The 24,911-nt window shown below is 38.6% G+C and overlaps 1 protein-coding gene across 1 annotated transcript in view; it reads right to left on the minus strand.

Moving 5' to 3' along the window:
* Window positions 1-24,911, minus strand: part of tmem67 (transmembrane protein 67) — a 196,418-nt gene that overhangs the window by 151,737 nt on the left and 19,770 nt on the right. The window contains exons 2-6 of the mRNA XM_072570240.1: window positions 22,300-22,391; window positions 20,722-20,818; window positions 13,598-13,697; window positions 1,321-1,387; window positions 907-981 (exon numbers count right to left, since the gene is read on the minus strand). Of these exons, the coding sequence (XP_072426341.1) occupies window positions 907-981; window positions 1,321-1,387; window positions 13,598-13,697; window positions 20,722-20,818; window positions 22,300-22,391 (431 nt within the window). The remainder of the gene's footprint in view (window positions 1-906; window positions 982-1,320; window positions 1,388-13,597; window positions 13,698-20,721; window positions 20,819-22,299; window positions 22,392-24,911) is intronic.

Consider the following 24,911-nt stretch of genomic DNA (forward strand, 5'->3'; position numbering starts at 1 on the left):
CAACTTTTGCTGTAACTTATCTATTGTTCTATGTTTCCATGAATAAAGAAGTTTCATTTTTTATCTTCAAATCTGATGGGATCTTCCTGAAATTGAGGACATTTTGGAAAACTTAAAACAATGCACGAACTACCTCATTAGCCACTTCCTTTAAATCCTACAATGCTTGTCAGCAACAGTTCTAACAATTTATTCAGTACCACTGCGTTTCTGGAGATTGTAATGTCTCTGAGTTTCTGTATCCCAGACATCCCCAGATTTAGCTGCTTCTGGGATGTCACTCATCTCTATAGAGAAAACCAGTAAAACACCTGCTCCGTTCAAATCTTTCTTTTCTATTATCTATTCTCAATACTCATATTTTATAGGGTCAACGTTCACTTTATTAATGCTTTTCCTTTTAAAAATATTTATAACACGTTTACTGTTTGTTTTTATATTTTTGTCGAGCTTTCTCTCATTACATAACTTCCTGCTTCTTTTAGTCATTTTTGAATTGCATATATTTATTTTATTTATATATGTTTTTATATTCTGTCCAATCTTCATATCATGATAAGTCTTTGCATGATTTTATGCTTTTTTTATGCTTGGTACTACCTTTAACATTTTTAGTTAAGAACGGATGGTACATGGACATTGAGTTATCCACAAATGATGATTATTTGCATTTTTAAAAATCGTTCTATTATTAAAATAATAAAATTGCCACTCCTGATATTCATGCACGGAAAAATATATTCAGATATCCTGATTTTCATTAATATCAATAATATGTTTTCCACAATTATTGCTAAAAGATATAAGCTCTTCTCCATACCTAAGTGTACAGTTGCAATGTTACAGAAATTTGGCTGAGACTATTCATTTGCTTTCGGCACCACTGTTAAGTCTTGTAATGCTCACCTTTCTATAGATAATATTTGTAATAACTGAAGAAGTCAAGGTTTTTGGATCAGCATGAAAACACAATCCTCCAGTCTAGAAACAAACAGAAGTAATGTTGGTAATAGATCAGTTAACTGTAGTTCTCCTCTCAGGTTTGTTCCTCCATTGAGCATATTATTTTAAATAATCATATCCTGAATTTTAAAACAATGATATTAGAGTGGAAGAAAAATAAATAGATTTTAAATACTTGTATGCCGATACAGTGTATCATAATCAAGCATATGTTTGTACATTTGACAAAATAACATTGCTATTAAGTGGATTTCCAATCCATACATTGGTGCACAACTTGAGGAATGAGGAGCAAACCTTTTACCCCTAGTAGTTACAGCATAGTTGTGAGATAATTTCAGAATAACATTTTCTTACCAGAATGTTTGACTGGCAATCACAAGAGTGTGTGGTATTGATGAATGATTCATGACATCTGATGCAGCTGGTGGAAAGAGCGAAAACATTTAAAACAATTTTAAGTTAATACCCTGCCATCCTGCGCCCCACTACCTTCAGTCCACCACCCCCAAATATGCATATTGCACCATCCTCCACCCCTACATCCACCAATGCTGTGCCAAACAAACATTTCATCAACTTTAGATTGCTCATTGAAGCATAAATTTGATCGCTTTAAGGCCAATAGAAGATCCATATAAAATCCATAAGGTTTGCTGTTTCCAGTGAGTGTAAATTACTCGGGAACGTTTGGCTGAGGAGAAAATCTTGATCTTGCATTTACATTCTTAAAACATACAAGGAACATTTTGCATGTAATCCTCCAACATACAAGCCATGCAAGCAAAATTTATTTATTGAAGAGTTAAATTCAAACTTTCATTTACAACTGGTGGATCATTGAAAGTCTAACCACACAAAATAGATGTTTTGTCAGTGGTCTTGTGTTACCAGCTCTAAGTCTAATTAGAACTAGGCCGATTTTAAACCTGTCAATTGTGTTTCTGATTGCATGTTAGTAACTTAGAGTTCCTTGGGAACTACTCAGAAGAGATAGGGTTAAGGGGAGAACTTCCAAGACTCTGACTTTCATTTCTCAGTCTTTGCTGGAAAGTGTTTTGAGGGAGAAAGACAGAAGCATACATCAAGCTCTGAAGTGCCAAGAAGTATTTCAAGAGAGCAACATGTGCCAAGCAGTGTTCTAAAGAAAAGTAGTTTAAAGTAATGTTATTATCATAAAATAAAGAGTTACTATTAATTCCAAACCAGTGTGAGAACACAGTTGGTAGAAAAGAAGTGAAATTAAGACTTTTCAAGTTAGAAAGAAGAGGGGGAAAATGAAGCTTTTCATAAATAGTGTAGCACTGGAAGGAAACTAAATCAGGAGTGCAATAATAAAGGTAAGAAAGACTATCTACAGCTCCAGCAGATCAGTTGAAATTTTAATTACTTCAGGCCCATCAAAATTTTTAAAAATACAAAAGAGAAAGAAGAATCTCTTTCTCTCTGTTTCTCCTGCTTAAGGAACAGCGTGAGATATAATTAGAATTGCAACAATGTTTGAAAGCCGAATCAGGGTGTGACAATTCTGATACAAAGGTGTGGTTTCTGTTAAATCTATTAAGAGTGCTGGTATTATTCTACTGTACATTTAAAAATCTTTGAATCTGGGTTATAGCAGAATTGAACGTGTGTTTTTTTTCTGATTTATCTTCATTTCTGTTGTTAAAACAAAGACCGCAACATTGTTTGCTTATGTTTTACTAAAAGATCACTTTAAATCATGATCTATCTAGCCAGTTTCTTGTTGGGGACCTGGCATATCTGGTACTAACATTAATTGGACTCTACCCCACAATAATTGGGGTCATTAGAACACAATACCACGCAATGTAAATTGCTATTCCTTTGCAATTTGACATTCTTACAATTTGGATGAGCACAAACAAAAAGCTTCCATAGCATATGTCTTTTTTTAGCAATACTTAGTTTCTGTACTATATATCTGACTTTGATAACTGATTGCAAACCAATGGAACACAGCATTCCAGCTGTATCATTTCTGTAAGTATATTCTGCATATCTAAAACACCTAGAAATGTTTAAGTTTAGACTATTTTCATGGTGAATGATATTTCATGGAAAGAGAGTGGTAAATAGGAAGGGTATTTTTCCTAATCCTTTTTGAGGTTGATGAGAGACCTACCAAGGTATTGTCTGCCCATGTGCAGATTCTATATGATGGATAACAGCAAATGTAAAAAAGGCAAGCAATCAAAATAAATAAGCAACTTGTGGATGATACATTTCCTCATGTTTAAATTGAGGGGAGTGTTCAACAGGGAACTCCTTTTTTGGAAATCTACTGTTGAGATTTTATCCACATTACGAAAGTAGTCAAACGACGCCTGAGGCAGAATTTATAGTTGAGCTGCCATTTCCAAGCTTATATCAACTCTGAACAGAGGCGATCTACTCAATGAGAATGTGGGTTATGTGGCTTATCAGTATCATGTATAAATGACCAAGAGCAGTCTTACATAGTTAGATGTTTACTTTCATCCTCACATGACTCATGAGATCGAACAAAGTGTTATTCAATGAATGGTTATGAACTCAAACATATGGTAAATGCAAGGGAGTATGGGTTCATAGAAGACCTATAAGGAATCATTGAGGGGCCATGGATAATATAAACAGGAATGTAGGTCACGTGAGTGTTAAGGTGCTGTAGAGAAAAAGATTAAAGGTATAACAGCCTTTTATAGAACCAGGCTGATTGTCAGAGAACTGAAGTGGTCCTTCTGACTAGCCTACTTAGATGTTTGGCCTGTAACTGCTCTGAAACTGCCTCTGGAAGGAGATGGTTCAACTTGATTATATTTGTAAGAGTTCATTTCCATGCAGATGGGTCTGCCAAGTCAGAAACTTTCTTGACTTGAGCTTCCCTTTACAATCAAAAGGTGTGGTGCTGGAAAAGCACAGCCAGTCAGGCAGCATCTGAGGAACAGGAGAGTCGATGTTTTGAGCATGAGCTCTTAATCAGGAATGAGGGACGTCCAAGAGGACTGAGAGATAAATGGGATGGGGGTGGGGCTGGGGGAAGGTAGTTAGGAATGCAAAAGGTAGATGGAGGTGGGGGGGTGAAGGTGATAGGGTGGAGCGGATAGTTGAGAAAGGAGATTGACTGATAGGACAGTTCAAGAGGGCAGTGCCGGGTTAGAAGGTTGGATCTGGGATAAGAAAAAGATAATAATAAGAAAATAGGCCTAATCTGTATAATCCCTCCACATAGCTTAACCCCTGATATCCAGGTATCATTTTTGTAAACTTACTGGTGCTCAGGCCTAGTAACTGTTCCTAAGACAATGTAGCACTAAGATTGTGTGTGGTACTTACTCAGTTATACCAAGAAGTAAGGAAAATCCATCTTTTTTAAAAATCAACTAAAGCTTAACAAAGCATTCAAGATTACTGACTACATTCAATTATCTCCTATGTGCCCTTGGTATAATCAGTGTCCTGAATCCTGAAAGGAAAACAAAAGTATTTACCATATGTTTGATATGGTAAAATGAAGAAGGATTTAACCCCCTCCCCCACCCAGCAGATCAGGCATGCATTAAAATCAATAAAGAATGCAGACCATACATTAAAGAAGAGATGCAAATTAATTAGAATGACAATTAGATTTTGATCCAAGAACATAGCATCAACTTGAATGCAAGGAGGGCAAGATAAACAGTGTCGAGAGTGTGGTACTGGTAAAGCACGACAGGTCAGGCAGCATCCAAGGAGCAGGAGAATCGACGTTTTGGGCAAAAGCTCTTCAATTCTCCTTCTCCTCAGATGCTGCCTGACCTGCTGTGTTTTTCCAGCACCACACTCTCGACTCTAATCTCCAGCATCTGAAGTCCTCAATTTCGCCCATTCAGGAGAGATGTTAGGAAACACTTCTGTACAAAGAGTGATAGAGATTTCGAACTCTCTTCAAACAGCAATTGATACAAGATCAGTTGTTAATTTTAAATATGAGGTAGATAATATTTTGGTAAGCAAAGGTATTCAGGAATTTGGGCCAAAGGCAGTTATGTGGAGTTAGGCCATAGATCAGTCATGGTTTGTTTGAATGATGGAACAGGCTTGAGGAGCTGAATGGCCTACTCCTATTCCTATGTTCTTCGATGGGACATATGACTCCTCTTTCAATCAGTTACTAACAAACAATGAGGAAACTTCCTGGGACTGTAAAAGCTGATTAGTTTAGCATGTTCTTGTTGTATACCATGAAATTCCTACTTCAATGACCTAAACACTTGACTAGCTTTTGAAATTCTTGGTGAAATTGTCTCCTGAGTTCATTCTGAAGTATTGCATCAATTCTCTCAAACACAACTGGATGACATGCATTCCAGCTCAAAATAAGGTATTCTAATTTCTGTGTGCAAATAATGTCTCAATGATGTTGTGTTCTCCATGGTTATTTACAATTCAATGTGAAGGCCTATGTCTGTTAGACCTTGGAGTTTTATGTTTGCTGATCTGACTTACACAGACTTCAACCACTGCAAGCCAACTACCAGTGCTGAACTAGCTTCTCCCGCATCAAGTGCTAAAATGGCTGCCTCCAGAGCTCCCACTTTTGGCCTTACAGTTTTCCTTCCACATTATCAAATGGTCTATCTGACATACCAACTGAAAAAACTACTGCATCTGACTGACCCAGGTGAGTATTTTGGGTTTTCCTTATTACTGTTGAGACATTCCAATTATGTTTTTCCTCTCCAGAGATTTGCTAGTTCATTGTTATGATTCAATTCTCTTCTAAGGTTCTTTTTTATGCCTTTTGGAGTCTTTCTGCACTATCACTTTGTTATCAAAGTCTTCTGAGGTCTTTGTTATCTGTCTCTGGAATGTTGTCCTTTTCCAGTTGTTTTATTCTGGAAGAGTTTTGAAATCTAGCAGATGGCCTATCTTCAAATCTTCCTTTTAAAAATTCAGTTACACCTTTGAAGTCTTCCCATGTTCATTACTGCTTTCAGAGTCTTCCCTTTTCAGTAATAGAAAAACCAATGAAAGATATCTGGGATTTTCCAGTCTGCTTCCACTTCCTCTAGATGACAGTGGTTAGTTTAGGTGCCTGGAGTTGGTGTCCCCACAGCAGACTGATTAGATTAGATTACTTACAGTGTGGAAACAGGCCCTTCGGCCCAACAAGTCCACACCGCCCCGCCGAAGCGCAACCCACCCATACCCCTACATCTACCCCTTACCTAACGCTACGGACAATTTAGCATGGCCAATTCACCTGCCCTGCACATCTTTGTACTGTGGGAGGAAACCGGAGCACCCGGAGGAAACCCACGCAGACACAGGGAGAACGTGCAAACTCCACACAGTCAGTCACCTGAGGCGGGACATTGAACCCGGGTCTCTGGCACTGTGAGGCAGCAGTGCTAACCACTGTGCCACTGTGCCGCCCACTGGAGGATGAGCACTCTAAGAATGATTGAAGGCCTTTGCTGGCTGCACTGCCAGTAGCCTTCTCATTATTAATCCCATTCCTGCCCACCAGTGATTGATCTATTTCTTAATTTCAAACTTTAAAAAAATTGGCAGGTGAGCGCCTTCTTCTTGGAGTTCCATCTCTTTTTAATCTTGCCTTCAACTACCGGCTGCTACTTTCTTATGTTCTTCAATCTACAAGGTATTTGGCCCTGCAGCTCTTCAAAATAAAGGGCCGCCAATTTAAGACTGAGGTGAGGAGGAATTTATTCACTCAGAGGGTTGTGAGTCTTTGGAACTTCTTGCCACAGAGCCCTGTTGGGGCAGAGTCCTTGTGTATATTTAAGGCTGAGAAGAATAGATTCCTGATGAGTAGAGGAATCAAGAGTTATGGAGATACCGCAGGAATTGGATGTGAGTTATTAGCCAGATTAGCCATGATCCTATTGAATGGCACAGAAGGCTTGAGGGATCGAATAGTCTATTGTTATTCCTATTTCTTATGGACATATAGGATTGAGAGCCTGACTACAGGCCACTTAAGATGAAACCCCTGTGAAAACCCTGCCCCTGGCAACAATTGCGACTATTGCTTCATCTTTCTTGGATGGAAAATCTGGGGTTCTAGCTTTTTCATCAGTTGGTCAGACTCGATGATGTGATAATTTTGTTGATTTGCAACTTTCTAATGTATGGCATGGATTCACCTGTGATTTCCTTACTTGGCAGTAAAGCCATGCAAGGAGCAATCAGTAATACACTGCCCACTGGAATCCAGGGAATAAGCCTAGAAATGTTATACAACACAATTCCACTTTAAAACTAAATGCAAATTTCAGTAGGTGTATAAATGTTAATTGTTATTTAATGCAAGGGTTTTAGGCTTTTCTTACAATTATCAATAATACATAAAGTGAATAATGCAAAATGAAATGTAATTTTTTCAGTCTTTGCCCTCATTCTCATCTCCCTTATAAACAGTCGAAACAAGTTAATATTATCTATTCACTTGAGTGTTTACAGCTAGTGCAATTAGCCACTATTTTCTATCTGTAGTTTGCACCCTTCCTTCTTCCTGTTTGCGTATAACACTGACAACATAGAATTATAGAATTACTTTATTGTATCCATTTTTTAACTTATTTATACTGAAAAGCAACACATTTGTATTTGAATTATTGTGTCTATTAACCACAGAGAAATAAATAATGTTTTCAGGCGTTTTCGTCTTATCAAGACTGACTACATATTATAAAATTTAATCTGCAGTCAAGCTATTATTACGTATAATGAAAAGTTATCATTTTCCATACAGCAAAAATGCTTTGGAATGCTTTGCATTCTCTTTGCGTTTTGCAGTCCACAAGCTTACTTAGTCTCACTATCTACTCCATAGATGATAATAAAGAACGTGACAGAGACATGTGCTCTTCTATCGTTTTGATATCCACCAACCGATTCCCATCTGTACTCACCTAGTAGGGTGCTTAATCCATCCCTAATCATCAGATCTTCCAACAGAAACCTGGGCACCCACAAGGAGCTGTCGGCCATCAGGACCAGAACAACTGTATTCAACCACAATCTGTAACCTTTGGTTTTGGCTTACCCCCATCCTACCATTACTATCAAGCAGGGACATTTGATGAAGAGTGCATTAAGCAGGTCAGGAGCAGCACCAGATATATCCAAAAAAAAAGCTGTCAACCAAGTGAAGCTGTAATGCAAGACTATCATGCCAAACAGTGGAAGCAGCAGGTGATAACATCAAACTAACAGATTAGATCTGAGCTCTGCAGTCTTGTGACATCCTGTTGTGAATGGTGGTGGACAGTTAAAAAAAAACAGGGGGATGAGAAGACTTCACAGCTACCTCCATCAATAGCAGTGAGCTCAGCAAAAAACAATGCAAAAGTCAAGGCTGAAACATTTGCAACAATTTTCAGACAGTAATGCCAAGCAGATAACCCATCTTGGGCCTCCTTCTGTGGTTCATTGTCTCACAGCTACCAGTCTTCAGTTAATTTGATTCACTTCACATGATATCAGGAAACAGCTGAGGGCATTGGATGCAGTAAATTCCATAAGTCCTGACAATATTTCAGCAATATTACTGAAGATCTGCCCTAAAAATAGCAGCACCCCTGGCCAAACTGTTCTAATACCGCTACAAAACTAACATCTGGCCGACAATGTGGGAAGATTTTTTTTATTCATTCACAGATGAGAGTGTCTCTGGCTAGGCCAGTATTTATTCTCCATCCTTAATTGCCTAGAGGGCAGTTAAGAGTCAACCACATTGCTATGGATCTGGAGTCACATGTCAGCCAGACCAAGTAAACATGGCAGTTTTCTTCCATAAAAGACATTAGTGAACTAGATCGATTTTCGTGACAATCAACAATGAATTCATGGTCATTATTGGACTCTTAATTCCAGATTTTTATTGAATTCATGTACCACTACCGGCTGTGGCACGACTCAAACCCAGATCAACGGAATATTACCTGGGTCTCTGGATTAACAGTCCAGCAATAATGCCATAGGCCATTACCTCCAATTGCTCAGTTATGTTGTGTCCACAAAATGTAGGACTATCCAACAATGCCATTTACTGTCCGATCAATCGACTCTTGATCACCAGTAAAGTAATGGAAGAGATGCTGACATCACGTTATTATGGCACTTACTCAGTTCAGGTTCTGCCAAGGCTATTCAGCTTCTAACCTTGTTACAGTTTTGATCCAAAAAAGAGCTGAACTCCAGAGGAAAGATGGAAGCAAACTCTTGTTAATATCAAAACAGCATTTGAATAAGTAAAGGAATATCATGGGCATAAGGAACCCAAGCAAACCTAGAGTCAAAGGAAATCAGGGGAAAAATATCTGTTGGTCAAGGTCATACCTAATACAAAGGAAGATATTTATGTTGTTGTCCATCAATAATTTCAGTCCCTAGGCTCCACTGCAGCAGTTCCTCAAGGTAGTGTCCCACTTTCAGCTGCCCTCTTAATTACTTACTCTCCATTATAAAGTCAGATATGGGAATGTCTGCTGATGACTGCACTATGTTCAACAACATGTGGGATTCTTCAGATACTGAAGCAGTCTAGGTCCGTGTGCAGCAAGACCTGAACAATATTCAGACTTGATAACTGGCACATAACTGGAGCACACACGAACCGAAAAAAATTCAGCACTTTGATCCCATTTTGCTCATCACAATCATGGCTGATCTTCAATACCATTTTCTTGCACAAACTCTGTTTAAGGTCTTTAAACATTAACAAGTGAAAAAGGGTGTCTTCTGGAATCCTACTAGCTCCAGTTCCCTATGATCTGACGTTGTTATGATATAGTTCCTTTCACACATGCTCAGAAGCTATTCTTAGAGCTGTGGTATAAAGACCCACTTACTCTACATCACCCCGCCCTTCCTGCAAGTTCTTCGTGGTGTCCCTTTTAATCAGTTAAGCACAAACGTTTAATTTTTTTATCTCCCACTTCCTCCCTAACCCCAATATATCTCTTCCACTTGCAGCGTTAACTTCCCATTGTTCACAGCTCTTCAGAGGACTTACCAGCAGCATGTTCTTCTGTATCACTATCTGGGAGGCTGGCAGAGAGGCAAAGTGGGAAGCCAGCTTCTCTGCAGCTGCTGGATAATGGTTTAATTTACTTTTCCATGTACTTCTTTGCCTTTTTCAGACTTTTGTCCTGATTCTGATGGTTTTTCTGTCATTAACAATGGCTTGCTTCTCTATGGCATTCTACTATGAACTTAAAGAGACATTTCTCAAGAGTGTCTTAAGCATTATGGGTGTAAATAACCAAATTAACTGCAGGAGTTCAAAGAAGGTAAACTTATTGGAACCTTCTCAAGGATAACTATGGATGAGCAATAAATGCTGGCTAAGTGAGATTGAATAAAAAAAAAGTGAAGTGGGTGGATTAATTGTTTCCTTCTGTGAGAGGAAAATGCCAATCTCAAATGATGAGAGGCCCTTCACAGGACACAGACACCTATAAAGTACAGGTGAAAGACACCTGTGATTAATACATACTATATGAACCTTCATCATTAACCTACTGTGTGGACCACAAATCCTTGTCTCAAGCACTCTTGACTCTTTCAAGCAACTGTAAGGATTAATCCCACTAAGTGCTGTGATGTCATTACAACATTTGACAATCTATTTCCTGGCCTGGCTGCATCTCACTTGTGCTTGGTGAATTTTCACATGCTGATCGTGACTCTATGCTAACCCCTAAATGTGAACTAGTGACTCTGAGTTAAAGGTCAGACAGTAGTGTCCCCTCTACACAGGTCTATGGGTTGCATTTTCCATGTCCCTTTGTAAGCTGAGAAGATGTAAGTTCTTAACAAACTGAAAGCCCAAAGTTATAAGGGAGGGCTATTGCAAAGAACATAAGAAAATCAGAAATAGGAGCAAGAGCAGCCCCTCAAGCTGTAGGATCAAAGCTGATCTGCCAGAGGCTACAAACCTTCTTTCTTTCCAGTTCCTCAAAACCCTCAACTCCTCAATATTTCAAAAATCTGTTGACTTATGCTTTAAACACTTCTAGTCATCTTACCTCCACAACTGTCTAGAGTTGAGAATTCCAGCCATTCATTACCCTCTGTGAGAAGAAATTCCTTCACCTCTCATGGTGGATTTATTTTGTAACCACATCCACGTGTTGAAACATCTTCTTCACATCCAAGCTGTTAAGCCTCTTGTAAATCTTGAATATTTAAATCATCCCCATTCTTTTAGTGGGCGGCACGGTGGCACAGTGGTTAGCACTGCTGCCTCACAGCGCCTGAGACCCGGGTTCAATTCCCGCCTCAGGCGACTGACTGTGTGGAGTTTGCACGTTCTCCCCGTGTCTGCGTGGGTTTCCTCCGGGTGCTCCGGTTTCCTCCCACCGTCCAAAGATGTGCAGGCCAGGTGAATTGGCCATGCTAAATTGCCCATAGTGTTAGGTAAGGGGTAAATGTAGATGTAGGGGTATGGGTGGGCTACGCTTCGGTGGGGCGGTGTGGACTTGTTGGGCCGAAGGGCCTGTTTCCACACTGTAAGTAATCTAAACTCTAATGAATAATGGTTATCTGTTCTTAATGCCAATTTCTTCATCCAAGGAATAGGCCTACTGACCCTCTTTTGACTTACCTCCAATGTCAGTACATCCTTTCTTAAATAGAGACCAAAACTGAATATAGTATTCCCAGTGCTGCCTCACAAACATCTTGCACAATTCTAATCGGACTTTCTATTTTTAAACTGCAAACCTCAGACAATAAAAGCCAAAATTCTATTTGCCTTCTTGATTATTTGCTGTACTTGCATGCCGATATTTTTTGTATTTCATTCACAAGAACAGCCAAATTTGGCTATGCTGCAGTGTGTGGCAGGCTCTCTCCATTTCCTACATGAAACTCCATCTCCATCTGTCATGTTTTTGTCCACACACACAACTTACATATATGTCTTTACAGGCTCCTTATCTCCTTATGTACTCCCCCCAATTTCTCTATCATCAGCAAATCTGGATACATTACACCGTCCCCCTCCTTAACTCATTAATGTAGATAGTAAATAATTGAGGGCCTGGAATGGATCTTTGTGGAACACGACGACTTGCATATTTCCAACGTGAAAAAGACCCATTAATTTCAATTCTCTGTTTTCTGTGTGTTAATCAATCCTCAGTCAATACTAATACATTACTCCTGATATGCTGAGGTCCTATCTTGTGAAATAAACTTTTATGTAGAGCATTAACAAATTCCTTCTGGCAACCCAAATGCGCTACATAGAATCATGGAGATGTACATCACGGAAACAGACCCTTCAGTCCAAATTGTCCATGCCGACCAGATATCCTAACCTAAGCTAATCCCATTTGCCAGAATTTAGCCCACATCCCTCTAAACCCTTCCTATTCATATACCCATCCAGATGCCTTTTAAATGTCCTAGTCTCCACCACTTCCTCTGGCAGCTTATTCGAAACACGCACCACCCTCTGCATAAAATTTGCCTCTTAGGTCCCTTTTAAATCTTTCCCCTGTCACCCTAAACCTATGCCCTCTAATTCTGGACTCCTCCAGCCCAGGGAAAATACCTTGTCTTTTTATCCTATCTATGCCCCTCACGATTTGATAAACCTTGATAAGGTCACCCCTTAGCGTCCGAAGCTCCAAGGAGAACATTCCCAGCCTATTCAGCCACTCCTTATAGCTCAAACCCTGGCAACAGTCTTGTAAATCTTTTCTGAACGGTTTCAATCTACTGGTCTCCTTTATCAACTGCTTGCTCTATCTTCAAAGAACTCTGGAAAACTTGTCAAACATGATTTCCTTGTCATGAAAATATGTTGACTCTTGTTTGATTGTGTTAAGCTTTTCTAAATGTCCTTATTTCTTCTTTAGACTCTAGAAGATTTCCAACAACAGTGTGGTCACCCATTTGACCACTCTAGTCAAGTCCTTAAGCTTTCTCAACATTACAGTCTTGTCAGCATGACATCCTGGATCATGCCATCTGCTCACCCTCCCTTCTGTGAAGGTTTCATGTCACTGGTACAATGAGGGCACCTCTCCTGGCCTCCAGAATAGCCCAATCCCTGGAGCACTGCAACATTCCTTTCAGTAGAGTCTTCAACAGGAATGATCTATGAACCTTCACTTCAATCATGCTGTTGTACTATTATAGGAACTGCTCCTTTAGGAATTAAAGCAGCCTGATACATTATTTGCTTGCAATGCCATTTAAACCCCTGTGGTTTGCATAAGCTGTCAATAGTTTTATGGAGAGAAATGCCACACAGGATCTAGTCGGGGCTGTACTACAATTGCTCATATTAGGTCTCAAAGCTCTATCATGATCAGTGTAGGCATGCCAAGGATTACGGTTTCAACTTTCAAACACATAAATAAAGTACCATCTACCATAATATAGTTTACTGAAAAAATATAACTTGAACATAAAACTTTTCCATGTTTTCAACCATGTTTTCAGTAGTATCAATAGTTGGCCATTTACTTCATTTTTCTTTCTGACAACATTCATTCAAAAAGAAAATACCCACTAATGATCAATCTATAACTCATAAAAAAGTTTAAATGATATTTAATATAAAAATTTGCATTGCTAATATATGAGAATGTTGGTAAGTATTACGTACAGTTTTGCAGAAACATCTGGCGTAGAGAAAGATGGGGCAGTATTGTAACATGGCTCACACTTTGCTTCTTTTAATGGTGGTCCATTAATATGCCTTTCCACTTAAAAGGAATAAAAATTCCATATTAAACAATTTTAATTGTAATAACTTCTTGAGTATAAATAGTTTGGATCATTATGATTAAGTTCACCCAAACTTTAAAAATGTCAGATTCCGATCAGAGTTGCAGTCAATAAATAGCACCACATAAATATAGAACTCTTAGCTCAGTAAAATAATACTCCTTTAGTGCAATAGCCAGAGCTTTAAACATTGTCAACAAACACAATATATAGTTAGCATGTTTTCACTAAAATATTAAATAGCTGTAACAAAGCGAGCAGTTTAAACTACTTGTATAAAATTATCCAATGTTCTCATCTGATGCTCAAAGTCATTATTCAGTTCATTGCCTAACCTGTTAAAAGTGTCGATGTACATACTGACAATAATGCATTTTAGGATAAATATTATTGGCATTTCTTTAAAACTTGAAACTAAGAGATTCAGTCACCACTTTCGCACCATTGCAATTTGGAAGTGAGCATATTTAGCAGCAAATTATCTTCTGAGATTAGATATTTTCTGTAAAACTTGAAACAAAGTTCTAGATTGAATGATTATTGTTAGTTTAGCACTATTGAGATTCATTAGTCCAGGAATTTGCACTGATAAGTAAATGAAGAAAAGAAAATCAAAGACATTTGGCAAAATCTTCCATTAGAAGTGTAGTCCAGCAACAGGCCTAGAAGCAAGGGTCACTTTCATTTAGGGATGATTGGGTGTTTCTTTTATGCAATCATGGTTCCCAGGTTTAAGTTTTTGCACAAGTGCAACAGCAAATCTAATGGGGTGGTGTTGAGCTGGCAGAAAGATCTCACCCCACTAGTACATTCTAGCAGTGAGGGTGCTACACTTGAAAGGCACCCAGATGGCAATTACTCACTGCAAACAAGGAAGATCAACTAGCCTGTGTTAATTTCAAGCAACATTATTTATATTTTTTGTCCTATTCAACCTGTTCAGCGATTTTATCAAACAAAAATTTGCCTTATTAAAATCACCATTTTCCAAATTCTCACAATATTTACTCTCTATTTAGCTCTATCCATCTGAGAAAGGATATTATTGGCAACAATCCATATGTTTGAGCTGGGCCGTTAGCAGTACCGTCCTCTCTGAAATAAGCCTGTCTCTCTTACAATCAGAGAGCATGGATACAAACCCTTCGGTCCAACTAGTCCATGCCAACTATGTTCTCAAACTAAACTCGTCCCATTTGCTTGCGTTTGGCCCATATCACTCAAAATCTTTCCTATTCATGTATTTATTCAAATGCCTTTTAAATTTTATAATTCTATCAGCATTCACCACTTTCTCTGGCAGTTCATTTCACACATGAATCACTGTCTGTGTAAAAGCGTTGCCTCTTTTCAAATCTTTCTCCTCTCACCTTAAAAATATGCCCCTAGTTTTAAACTCATCTACTATAGGAATAGAGTCTATTCAATAGACCCTTGCTATTCACGTTACCTATGCCTCTCGTTTTATAAACCTCTATAAGGCCACTCGTCAACCTCCTATGTTTCAGTGAAAAATGTCTGACCTATGCAGCATATTTTTAGAACTCAAATCCTCCATACCGGGAAGTAACTGCTAAGTCTTTTCCGAACCATCTTCAACTTAGTAAGATATTTCTGATAGGAGGGCAATCAAAACTGCACACTGTACTCCACAAGAGGCCAAAATAATGTCCTGTACAACCTCAACATGACAACTTGTGAAATTGCACATTTCTTAGGTTCAAATTTAATCAGTGAATCTTAGAATTGAACCGTTGAAGATCTTATTCCCATTATACAGTTCACCAGCCAGCTTCTCAAGCTGGTTACCACATTATTAAATTTGATCTAGTTTTTCTTAGCTAAGACTAATATACAAGGGCAAGCATCTTTTCCTAGGGATGGCCTTTAAGAAGTATCCAGTGAACTGTTTTGGGACCTTTGTACATTCTGCCATACGTAAGTGGTCTTCCAAACAATTTTAAAGAAAGGTGTAATTATTTGCAGATGACCGTGTGGTTTATGAATTGAGAAAAATGCAAAATGATCTTCTGGAAATGCAAATATGGGAGGGCAAATCGGAAATGGCATTCGATGGCTCTAAATTTGTAATCAAATTCTCCAGTAGATAGATGCACAATCAGACTTGATGGTTTATAGAGTCATGGAGTCATAGAAATGTACAGCACAGAAACAGACCCTTTGGTTCAACTCGTCCATGCCGACTGGATATCCTAACCCAATCTAGTACCACCTGCCAGCATCCGGCCCATATCCCTCCAAACTCTATTCATATACCTATCCAGATGCCTGTTAAATGTTGCAATTGTACTAGCCTCTACCACTTCTTCTAGCAGCCCATTGCACACCTTCTGTGTGAAAAGGTTGACCCTGAGGTCACTTTTATATCTTAACCCTCTCATCCTAAACCTATGCCCCCTAGTTCTGGACTCCCCCACCCCAGGGAAAAGATCTTGTCTATTTACCCTATCCATGCCCTTCATGATTTTATAAACCTCTATAAGGTCACCCATCAGCCTCCAATACTCAAGGGAAAACAGCCCTAGCCTACTCAACCCCTCCCTATAGCTCAAATCCTGGCAACATCCTTGTAAATCTTTTCTGAGCCCATTCAAGTTTCACAACATGAAAACCATCTTCAATGGGGATTCCACGTTTATCAGGTAGTATCCAAAACAAATGGATTCATGTATTTCTGAGGAGGAACTTTTGGTACTGGAACAAAAATATTATTGAGTTGTTGTTTATGAAACATTTTGTTGTCTAAACCTGGTATAATCAAATGGTATGTGGGATTCTCATTTGATGAGAAATATCAATAAGGTTGTGGTGATCCAAAGACGTGCTGCACAAATCAGAACTGGAAACACACTAACATCACATAGAGTCATAGAGTCATACAGCATGGAAACAGACCCTTTGGTCCAACTTGTCCATGCTGACCAAGTTTCCTAAACTGAACTATTTTGGGTTTGCCTGCGTTTAGCCCATATCCTTCTAAACATTTCCGATCCATGTACTTGTCCAAATGTCTTTTAAATGTTGCAACTGCACTGGCCTCTACCACTTCTTCTGGCATACATGATCAGAGCTTCGAAATGGAAGTCACTACAACAATGGAGATAGTAAAGTATCATGATCAAAGTTTGTGAGAAGATTTGTAGCTCGGGTGCTCGTTGTTGTGGCTCTATTCGCCGAGCTGGGAATTTGTGTTGCAGACGTTTCGTCCCCTGCCTAGGTGACATCCTCAGTGCTTGGGAGCCTCCTGTGAAGTGCTTCTGTGTTGTTTCCTCCGGCATTTATAGTGGTTTGTCTCTGCTGCTTCCGGTTGTCAGTTCCAGCTGTCCGCTGCAGTGGCCGGTATATTGGGTCCAGGTCAATATGGTTGTTGATAGAATCTGTGGATGAGTGCCATGCCTCTAGGAATTCCCTGGCTGTTCTCTGTTTGGCTTGTCCTATAATAGTAGTGTTGTCCCAGTCGAACTCATGTTGCCTGTCATCTGCGTGATTGGCTACTAAGGATAGCTGGTCACGTTGTTTCGTGGCTAGTTGGTGTTCATGGATACGGATCGTTAGCTGTCTTCCAGTTTGTCCTATGCAGTGTTTTGTGCAGTCCTTGCATGGGATTTTGTACACTACATTGGTTTTAATCATGCTGGGTATTGAGTCCTTTGTCCTGGTGAGTTGTTGTCTGAGAGTAGCTGTTGGTTTGTGTGCTGTTATGAGTCCAATGTTATATTTCTGGACTACCTAAAGTGCACAAACCTGACATCCTGCTCAGACCCATCGTATCGCTACCAGGGACACCATCACACAAACTGGCTAAAGAACTACAATAGAAACTGAAACACCTGATCAGCGGATCCAGACACTCTATACAGTCAACACAGGAATTCTTGGACATTATCAGAAATGTCACCTAGACAGGGGATGAAACGTCTGCAACACAAATTCCCAGCTCAGTGAACAGAACCACAACAAGTACCATGATCAATAAAAATGGAATAGACTGGTGGAAATTGAGAAACACAAGTACTTAGTACCCTCCAGCAATGACGAAACACGAAGTATCCACTCATACAATCTACAAAGGCCATTTGTTTCCAAGACCATGTATCAACAATCTTTCTTCCCAAGAGCAATCCCGCAGTTTAACGATAACATAGTACTGAAGAAACTCAGCAGGTCTGACAGTATCTGTGGAGAGAGGCAGAATTAATGGATGGGTTCAAAATATTAACTCTATTTCTCTCTCCATAGTTGAGATCAGCTGAGTTTGTCTCGCATTTTATGCTTTTATTTCAGATTTCCAACATCTGCAGCATTTTATTTTCACAGCAGTGGAACAAGCTGACAAAGGAATTTGTCACAGTCCCATCACTTCAAATCTTCAAGACCCATCGTTCGATTATTTCTATTTGAAGGCTTTCATCATCAACATTACCACCATTTCAGCAGAATGCATCTGTTTTAGCTAGTATAATCTATATTAATGTTAGTAGAACATGGATAGTAGTCTGCCATAACACAACTATAACAGAAGCAGAAAGCAGACAACCTTGCTCATTGCTCACTCTTTTCTAGAGTTGACCTATATTAGTTCTTGGTCAGGCAATGTCTTGATGTTCAAACTGCCATCTTCTTTTCCAGATCCTATCATGGCCTCACAACTTCCTAACTCTGTATTCTCATTCAGTCACTCACCCCCGGTAAAATCTAACTTGTCCAATTACAACCTCAAAAATATCCCTATTTTTAACTGTTCTAACATTGCTGACCATGCAGTTAGCTGTGTCTGGACCAGCAACTGGAACTCCTTCTCCCAACCATTCTACTTCTCTACCTTTCATTTATTCTTTAAAATATTGTTTAACTTTTAACTTATATCAGGTTTTGGTCATCTGACTAATATTTCCATCTGTAGCTTGGGGCCATATATTTTTAATTTGTTAATGTGATGTGGTCATCACTGGTTAAGCCAGCATTTATTGCCCATTTCTCATTGACCTTGAGAAGGTGGTGATATTGTGTTTTGTAACATTCTTGTGAAGCACTTTCAGAAGTTATATTTTGCAAAAACAGAGCGGTGGACAGAGAAGTTATGACAAGTGATACCTGAGCAATGATAAGCTAGATAAGAATGAATCGTATGCAACAGTCTAGAATGTTGATAAGAGTCATTTCAATACTATGGCAAGGGTGGAAACCTGATTGGACAAATTCAAACTTAGAGTTCTGAGAAAGCTGGGCATGGATTTGGGAAGAATCAGTAAGTTCATGGACACTGGACAGGAAAGGAATATGTAGATGGGGAGGTTGTCATAGTTTGCAAGTGGTGGAATCAAGGGTTTTTTGAGGAAATAAGTGATGCTATCAGATACCAAGGAGAAAAAGAGTCACCATCTAAAAAAGAGAATAAAATTGGCTAGCATGAGGAGCAAAGGTCAGCAATTAAGTCAGAATAATGTCAACAGAGTTCAGAGTTGGTATGTGGGAAGGTTGTAGAAAAAAATTGAGAAAGTCACAAGTTCAGGGCCAGGAAAATAGAAATCTTTACAATAAGTTTGAACCAGTGAACGAGCTTGGACACAGCAGAGACAGTTGATTAAAGGCTATCCAGCTTATTGACAAAACTGCTCATGAGCTTTTTGTACATATTGTTAGATGTGATGATCAAGGAGACAAGTGTGAATGGTTTACGAAGACTATAAGCATAAGAGAAAAGATACAGGGGTTATTTTAGCATTCCAGGGTGATCCTATAATTATGACCAGTTTCAGAAAAACGAGCAGGACCTTATTGCATTTTATGAGCTCCAATCATATTTAGCGTTGGATGAAAAACTATTTGTATGCTGTATCCTTTCAACTTTTTATTGCTTAGATTGAAAGAAATAGACATTAGTTGTGTAGCAGGACGAGAGAGTGAGGAATGATTTTATTGGGTCTATTGTGTATCAAAGTTAAGGTGGGTGTGTGGTTAAACAAATTAATAGCTACAGAAATACTGTAATGAATGGAAGGCCAAAGGCAGACAACTGGAACTTTGAAAGTGTAGTTCTAAGTGAATTCAGCAAGTCTTTTTCAAGTGTCAGACACATTATAATGGCATTGGGGTAGGGTGGGAGTGAAAGGAATTTAGTGACATATGGAAAAAAAAGAGTCGACTTTACTTGTTACTGATAACACAGTAGTAGCAGGTCCATGTGAGATGAGAACATCAAAGAGGGTGGCCACGAATATGGGCTGAAGAATTTGCATGGAATTTTGAGATGACCCAGAGAAAAAAGAACAGATTTTTTGATGAACAATAGTGTCAAAGATTATCAATAGTAGATGGGAACATGAAGTCACAATCAGACCATCCATAATCTAATTGAATGATAGTGCAGGCTTGAGGGACCAAATGACTTACTCCTGTTCCTAATTCTTATGTTCATGAACATAGTAAGGTTGAGAGGATGTTGAATTCGCTGAGAATGAGAAGTGATTCAATGCAGAGGACAAAGGGAGAGAATTTTTATTGTACTTTGGAATGGTGGTAGAAAATGATGATTTTGTTTAAGAGTTAAGAAGAAAATGTCAGCAGTATAGGGGCTTAGCTGGGGTGATATTTGATGATAAGCACCATGAGGACATTGTGATAGACTTGACAGGGTAAGTAGTGGAAGATTAATCAGATGGGATGGCTTAATTGAGGAAAAGGTACCACACTTCAATCAGATTACTTTCAAAACTATGATGTGACAATGTGTGAGGCAACAAAAGAATCAACAGTTGCACAGAACATGGTTCATGGATGACATCGGAGAAAAGATTTATTCTATATGACAAAGAGCTGCTGGAGCTTGATTCCACAATAATTAGGAGTCTCAATTTCATCAGTACAATGTTCTGGAACTTTTCTTTTTTTAAAGAAAGAAAAACAAACCATGTTTTAATTCCTAATATTAGCACAAAGGAAAAATATTTCCATCTCACAGTACCATAATGCAACACATACCCAGGATGTATCCTGGTAGACACTGACATTTTCCATGATTGTCTACACTGGCACCTGGGGGACATCTAATACAGCTCCATCCATCGTGGGTGACTGCCTTGAAAATAATTACAATAATTACTAAAATATATTTTTAAAAAATTATACAGCCATGTCAAAAAAATGAACTGTCAAAATGCATTTATGGAATTTATACATGTACATTGCTTTTGCCCTATATTTTAGAGATTCCTCCTTAAATGTCTTGCCTTTTCAATCTTTTCATTCTTTTAAGGTGTTTTTTATCGGAAACAAAAATGGGCTCTGTAGCCTTTTTTGGACCCATAAGGCCTCTTCAATTTCTTCTAAAGGGGTTTGTTCAGGCACAATCATGGTGATTTTACCCCTGTGCTGTCATTTTGAACCTCCAATGTAAACCTATATCATGTATTAAAATGTCACACAGTCAGGCATGCATTAATCAGCATGGAGTGCAACCAGCACTGCCTAAAGTTGCTATGAATTACCTACAGATTAGTTGCTGAGACCTTATTCTAAGCTGTAATAGATTCCAATTTCAGACATTCCAATCTGCTATCTAGGAATGGCTAAACATGCAGGGCACAGTAAAGACTGTGGGACAGGCAACATTGTCTAGTACAGAACAACCTCGATTATCTGAACAAGACGGGTGGGGAGCCTTTTGTTCAGATAACTGATTGTTCGGATAACTGATCTCGTCATAAACAAAGGAAGCCATACTGAACATAATTACACGTTTACAGAGTCTTTATTTCATTCAATCGATAAAATGTGTATAAACACTGGATATTGCTTAAAAATTCTTGATATTTTACTAATAAAATCACTTTTTCGCTAGAGTTTGACTGAATTCTGTGAATTTTTTCGCTGACCTTTTCCTCGGTTTTATCCCAGTCCTCAAAAGCAGCCGGCATTGGTATTGACAATTGTGCTCTAATACTAGCTATCTCTTTGGCCAAACTATTCTAGTACAGCTTCTACACAGATGTCTGCCTGACAATAGCGAAGATTGCCAAGACATGTACAATGCCAAAAAGTAAGACAAATTGACCAATCATCCAATCAGCCTGCTCTTGATCATCAGCAAACTGTTGAAAGGTGTTCAAATCAACTAGAAGAAAGTGAGGACAGTAGATGCTGTAGATCAGGCTCGAGAGTGGGGTGCTGGAAGAGCACAGCAGGTCAGGCAGCATCTAAGGAACAGGAGAATTGACTTTTCAGGCAAGAGCCCTTCATCAGGCTCTTGCCCAAAACGTCAATTCTCCCGCTCCTTAGATGCTACATGACCAGCTGTGCTTTTCCAGCACTCCACCCTTGACTGTTGAAAGGTGTTGTTGATAGTTTTATCAAGCACCACTTACTCAACAACCTCTTCATCAATGGTTAATTTGTGTTCTACCATTCAGGTCCAGAAATTATCATAGTTTTGGCTCACACATGAACTAAAGATTTGAATTCCACAGGTGAAGACAGATCAACTGTGCTTGACATCAAGACGAAATGAAAATTAACACAAGACATCAGAGTTCAGATAAAATACTAAAGCAATTTACTTACTGAATATACAATGGGGCATTTTTTACATTCAATGAAAGGGCCACCATTGTTCGAGACTAATTTATAACCAGGAAGACACACACATGATGTACCTGAAAGATAATAAATTTTTTGATCAAATCAAAACTACATGCAGGACAAACTTCTACGGCAAAGCATATGGAGTCATAATACAATTTATTGTTAAGGTGAACAGGAATCAGCGGGCAGTGTATACATGAAGTATAACATACAAACAAGCTTCAGTTCCCTTCTTATAGTTACATTTTTTAATGATTTATAATAACTTTATATTATTATTTATAGCAAAACTTAGGGTAATTTGGCAGAATATGGAAGCTTTTCTCTGATAAGGTACTGGGGTCTAAAGCTGAAGTCCGACACCTGCAATGAAGTATCATTGTAGTATAACAACTTTACATTGGTAGTCTTTATTGCAAATGTGGAAATGTAAATTATACTTGAGAAATGTTGCCAAAAATGTATAACAGGAAAAGAGGTATTGTATATAGTAAGTGTGCACAGACAAATGATTCACTTATTTTCCTAGTTGAGGTACTATTGTATTACATGGGGATTACTGAGCAGGATGTGGGATTGGGAGGTGGGGAGGTTGGAGTAGTGGTGTGTCTTCAGTCGGTGAAGTGTTAAGACAAAGTGTGCTATTTGGGGCAAATGGGCTTGAGGGCAGCTTCAGGTATATAGATGTAATTTACTTCTCACTTTAAAATCATTTGCTCCTAATTCCTATATTTCCATGATAAGAGTTCTATATCTACATTTAATGTTAGTTATGTAAAGCTGTCAAATTGCAATTACACTCTCCTACTGTGATGGCCATAACCAGTTCCACTGAACTTACGACCCTTCCTCGAAGTTTTTTTATTCTGCTGTCCATTTGCTCCAATATTTGAGTCAGAGCTTTCAACCTCCTCTCCAGAGCTCTTACCCTTACTTTTTCCAACTTTTACAAATTTCTAAAAACCTGTCCCTTTAAGCAAACTCAGCAATTTTCACAGTTATTTTTTTAATTGCAAGTTAAATTTCACAATGCGTTACAGTGGGATTTGTACTCATAACTATCAGGTAGCTAGCCCATCACCAGCATAACTCAGATAGTTATAACTTTCTGATAACTTAAAATTTAAACTACCTTCCTAACATTATGGCATTTACAATACATAGTTCTTGGTATTGTAGTTGAGTAATTTCTCCTGGAGAGTTTGAGCAACAATCTGGAGATGTATTCAAATTCAGTTTTCTGAATAATTCTGGAGTAAAAGCTAATTGTAATAATGATAACCATAAAAATAAATGGTTGTTCTTAAATGTGCAATTGATTAAAAAAAGTTATTTAGGGAAGGTAATGTGCAATTTTTTCTTGTCTACCTGTGAATTCAGACTCACAGCAAGATATTTTTAATCAACCTGTTCAGATGTGTTATCAGACATCGCTGGAGCAGGTGGGATTTGAACCAAGCTCCTAACTCAGAGATAGGGATACTACCACTATACCACAAGAGACTGTAGGCATACAGCAAAACAATGGACTCTTAATTGCTTTTGAAATTACCTACTAAGGTGCTTAGTTATGCCAAGGTAACTTGTGAAGGTAAGCTACAGATACTGCAGCAATTCAAGAAGTAGATTCAATTTCTCAAGAAATAAGGGTGGATAATAATTTCAGTGGGTAATGTGCCTATATATATATAACACAAATGAATATGTGGATTCAACTTACTTAAAAATTTCTGATACATTTTTAAACAGTTAACCAAGTACAGACAGAACACGATCATCTCTAAACACATCCTTTGTCAACAGTGCTATAGGGCCCATTGCCTCTGGTTATGTCATTGTCATAGAGTCATAGAGATGTATAGCATGGAAACAGACTCTTTGGTCCAACTAGTCCATGCCGACCAGATATCCCAACCTAATCTAGTCCCATTTGCCAGCACTTGGCATCCCACTTTGCCAGTGGAGTTCTAATAGATGGGAAATGTGTGTGGTTGCTGCCCATGGAGTGTATGTTGAGAAACTGGTGACCTGTTGAGAATCCAGAGGTGCAAGTGGTGAATATCAGTCATCAGGTTACCAGTATGACTTTCATGTTGGGAACTGTCACTGTCCAGTTCCTACATGGCATTTGGGAGATTAGCAAACTACATATCGATAAGATGAGATGAGGTAATAATAATTATTTTAATACATCCCACTAGACCTCTTGCTACTCACTAGCATGAATCTCATCTGATCATTCAAAACTTGGTTAGAAAATGGGATGATATGTTGAGAAACTCCTCACTGGATTTCTCACTGAGTTTTCCAAAGTTTCTCGCCATAGCCCACAACATTTAGGCCTGGAAAGATTGCATTTTAAGAATTCGATAGATGATTTCAGTAGTTTGACAGCTCTTCCAGATCTTTTTGTAGTGTAGCTTTCTGGACATATGGATTTTAGTCCATGGTAGTTCTTGGTTTGTAGCTATGTTATTGGTGCATTGGTTGTTATGCCTCTGTTCTGTCATAATGTTTCCACCTGTGCCTGTTTTTGCATACACTGTGCTCATTTTACATATGGTGTGCTTTTCTTTGCTGGCTTTTGTTCC

The sequence above is a fragment of the Chiloscyllium punctatum genome, chromosome 5 (genome assembly GCF_047496795.1).
Source record: "Chiloscyllium punctatum isolate Juve2018m chromosome 5, sChiPun1.3, whole genome shotgun sequence".
Lineage (NCBI taxonomy): Eukaryota > Metazoa > Chordata > Chondrichthyes > Orectolobiformes > Hemiscylliidae > Chiloscyllium > Chiloscyllium punctatum.